We start from the raw sequence: 2,833 nt of genomic DNA on the forward strand, positions 1-2,833 counted from the left end.
CATGACAACAGATACTGAGTTTCTGAACATTTACAAAAATGATAAATATAAAAACCTGTTTGATATATTTAGGGTAATCTAGCTGACTACAGAACTGATAATTATGGAGAACAGTATCTTGGCTTGTTACAATATCAGATTTGATTTAACTTCGTTTTATTAAAATTTTTGGTTTTATTTCTATATAACAATGACAGACAGATCCAGCAAGGTTTCAAAGAAACAAATACAGTTTCATGAGGAATGGAAAGTGTGAAATGGAACATCCACTGTATTCTGACTGATTTGATTTAACTTCGTTTTATTAAAATTTTTGCTTTTATTTCTATATAACAATGACAGACAGATCCAGCAAGGTTTCAAAGAAACAAATACAGTTTCATGAGGAATGGAAAGTGTGAAATGGAACATCCACTGTACTCTGACTGATTTGATTTAACTTCGTTTTATTAAAATTTTTGGTTTTATTTCTATATAACAATGACAGACAGATCCAGCAAAGTTTCAAAGAAACAAATACAGTTTCATGAGGAATGGAAAGAGTGAAATGGAACATCCACTGTACTCTGACTGATAACGTTCTAAAACAAAAATAATTAGATTGTGTAATATCAATTTATTATGATGTTTTATCAAACAGTCGGTTTCAAGTTCAGGTGCAATGAAAGAAACTACATAACTATGAAATGTGCAATGAAATATTTCTAGAAACATGATTTTTTTCTCTCCAATCTTTTCATTGGTATATTTATTCTGTGTTAATGAAGACATATATATGGTTTGTGGCTTATATCATGTGATGAAAATGACCATTACACCTGGTTGTTTAATAACCTAACAGTTTGTTAATGGGTGGATAGCATGTGCGTACAGCCGCACATCTTTCTCTATCAATTTTCAGGCTGTTTTCTTTAATAGAAATCTCCTCTTCCAATCCTTTTTTTGTTTCCTGGAGATTCTGAAGACCGTCCTCTGCCCTCTTCAGATGGTGTTTCAGTGTCTCTATAGTGGTTGTGATCTCGCTGACTTCTCTAATCAAGCTAAAAGCAAATTAATTTCATATCTTAGTTAACAGGTTGGGAACAATAACTCTGACTCTAATATAGAATAATACATTTCATTCACCTGCCGTAGTTTTGATATCAAAGCAAGGACTTTCAAAAGCAACTTATGAACATTTAAAATGTTGTCTCCAAAATACCAGAGGTTACACTCTCCTAAGTGAGAAAGTTGATTCATTCTACATCAACTAAAACAAATTTTCATTCGTCATATTCATGCGACAAAACTAAAAACATGTAATCAAAGAGGTATATTTACTATAAAATAACAAAGCCTGAACATATTTAAAACTTCGGTGTAATAAAACTGTATTTCAACTAGAAGAGAGTGATTTCCTGATTAATAAGTTGATACAAATGAAGGTTTACATAATATTTGTACATATTTCAGTGTAACCTTATAAATCCCACAGTTTCAGATATTAAATCATCTATTTAAAAATAGAGCTTTTTGGTTTATCAGTGGAGAAGTTATTAACACTGTACTATATTTCAAACTAGTTCTCTTTCATGATATAATTCTTTAAGAAAGGTGTACCATCATTCACAAAAGAAAACTAAAAAAAATCCAAGACTTAACTCATATCAATAAATACATGTGATATTAATATTTTCCCTCAAAATAATCAATGATTAATTTTGAAGTTTCTTTAAAGGTAAATATGTTGGATTTAAAAAACTACATTAGTTGAACAATGCAACGTTTGAACACTGTTAGGTAAGTATAAAGTTACATGAAGTAATTATAGTTAAGATACAGTTTAAAAAAAGGGAACCTAATTCAATACTTACTTTACTATGTTGTTAACTAACTGAATTAAATGGTCACTTGTTACTTTATCGAATGAAAACATTTACCTCATCGACAAAGACACAGTGTTATGCAGTTATTTTTTTCATCACTGGACCATTAATTATCACGCTGTTGGAGTAATTTTTTACACGCAGAAATTGACTTTGCCCTCAATTACAAACAGCAGTTGTTCCTTCAATAACTGGACCACTAAATTATCATACATTTAGAGCGTTATACGTGTAATCTCTTTTAAAAATGAGCCATATTTCAAAGGTTTTCCTTACTTCTGATAATTTTCTGTTTCAGTTGTGTAAAGAAAGAACTTCACCTGTTATGTGGAGGATCATTACATAATTCCACATTAGGGCGTTGCCATCTGTGATGAAGACGAGTCTGTGCCACCTTTAATGGGGCTTCTTTTTCTAGGATTGCACGTTTGAGGTTGCGAATGGCTCTCTCAGCTTGTGCAATTTCTTTTCCAACCTAAAATGGGGTAAATTCTTTTGTAAGTATTGAGCAGTAAAATAGAAAAAACTGATTAATTCATAAGTAACACTTGTACAGTAAAATAGAAAGAGAAAAATAAGATATAAGTATGGGATATTTCTAGTGTAATAATTGTAAAGTAGAATGTAGGGAAATGGATTCTTTCTGGTATAAGTTGTACAGTGGAATGTAGGGAAATGGGTTACTTCCTATATAAGTTGTGCAGTGGAATGTAGGGAAATGGGTTCCTTCCTATATAAGTTGTGCAGTGGAATGTAGGGAAATGGGTTCCTTCTGGTATAAGTTGTACAGTGGAATGTAGGGAAATGGATTACTTCCTATATAAGTTGTACAGTGGAATGTAGGGAAATGGGTTACTTCCTATATAAGTTGTGCAGTGGAATGTAGGGAAATGGGTTCCTTCCTATATAAGTTATACAGTAGAATGTAGGGAAATGGGTTCCTTCTGGTATAAGTTGTACAGTGGAAT

The 2,833-nt window shown here is 31.7% G+C and overlaps 1 protein-coding gene across 1 annotated transcript in view; it reads right to left on the reverse strand.

The window, feature by feature from the left end:
- Window positions 1-426: 426 nt before the first annotated feature.
- Window positions 427-2,833, reverse strand: part of LOC106461608 (tektin-4-like) — a 9,841-nt gene continuing 7,434 nt past the window's right edge. Inside the window, exons 3-4 of the mRNA XM_013921448.2 lie at window positions 2,186-2,340; window positions 427-1,040 (exon numbers count right to left, since the gene is read on the reverse strand). Coding sequence (XP_013776902.2) covers window positions 827-1,040; window positions 2,186-2,340 — 369 coding nt within the window. The 3' untranslated portion in view covers window positions 427-826. The remainder of the gene's footprint in view (window positions 1,041-2,185; window positions 2,341-2,833) is intronic.

Source organism: Limulus polyphemus, unplaced genomic scaffold (genome assembly GCF_000517525.1).
Source record: "Limulus polyphemus unplaced genomic scaffold, Limulus_polyphemus-2.1.2 Scaffold997, whole genome shotgun sequence".
NCBI lineage: Eukaryota > Metazoa > Arthropoda > Merostomata > Xiphosura > Limulidae > Limulus > Limulus polyphemus.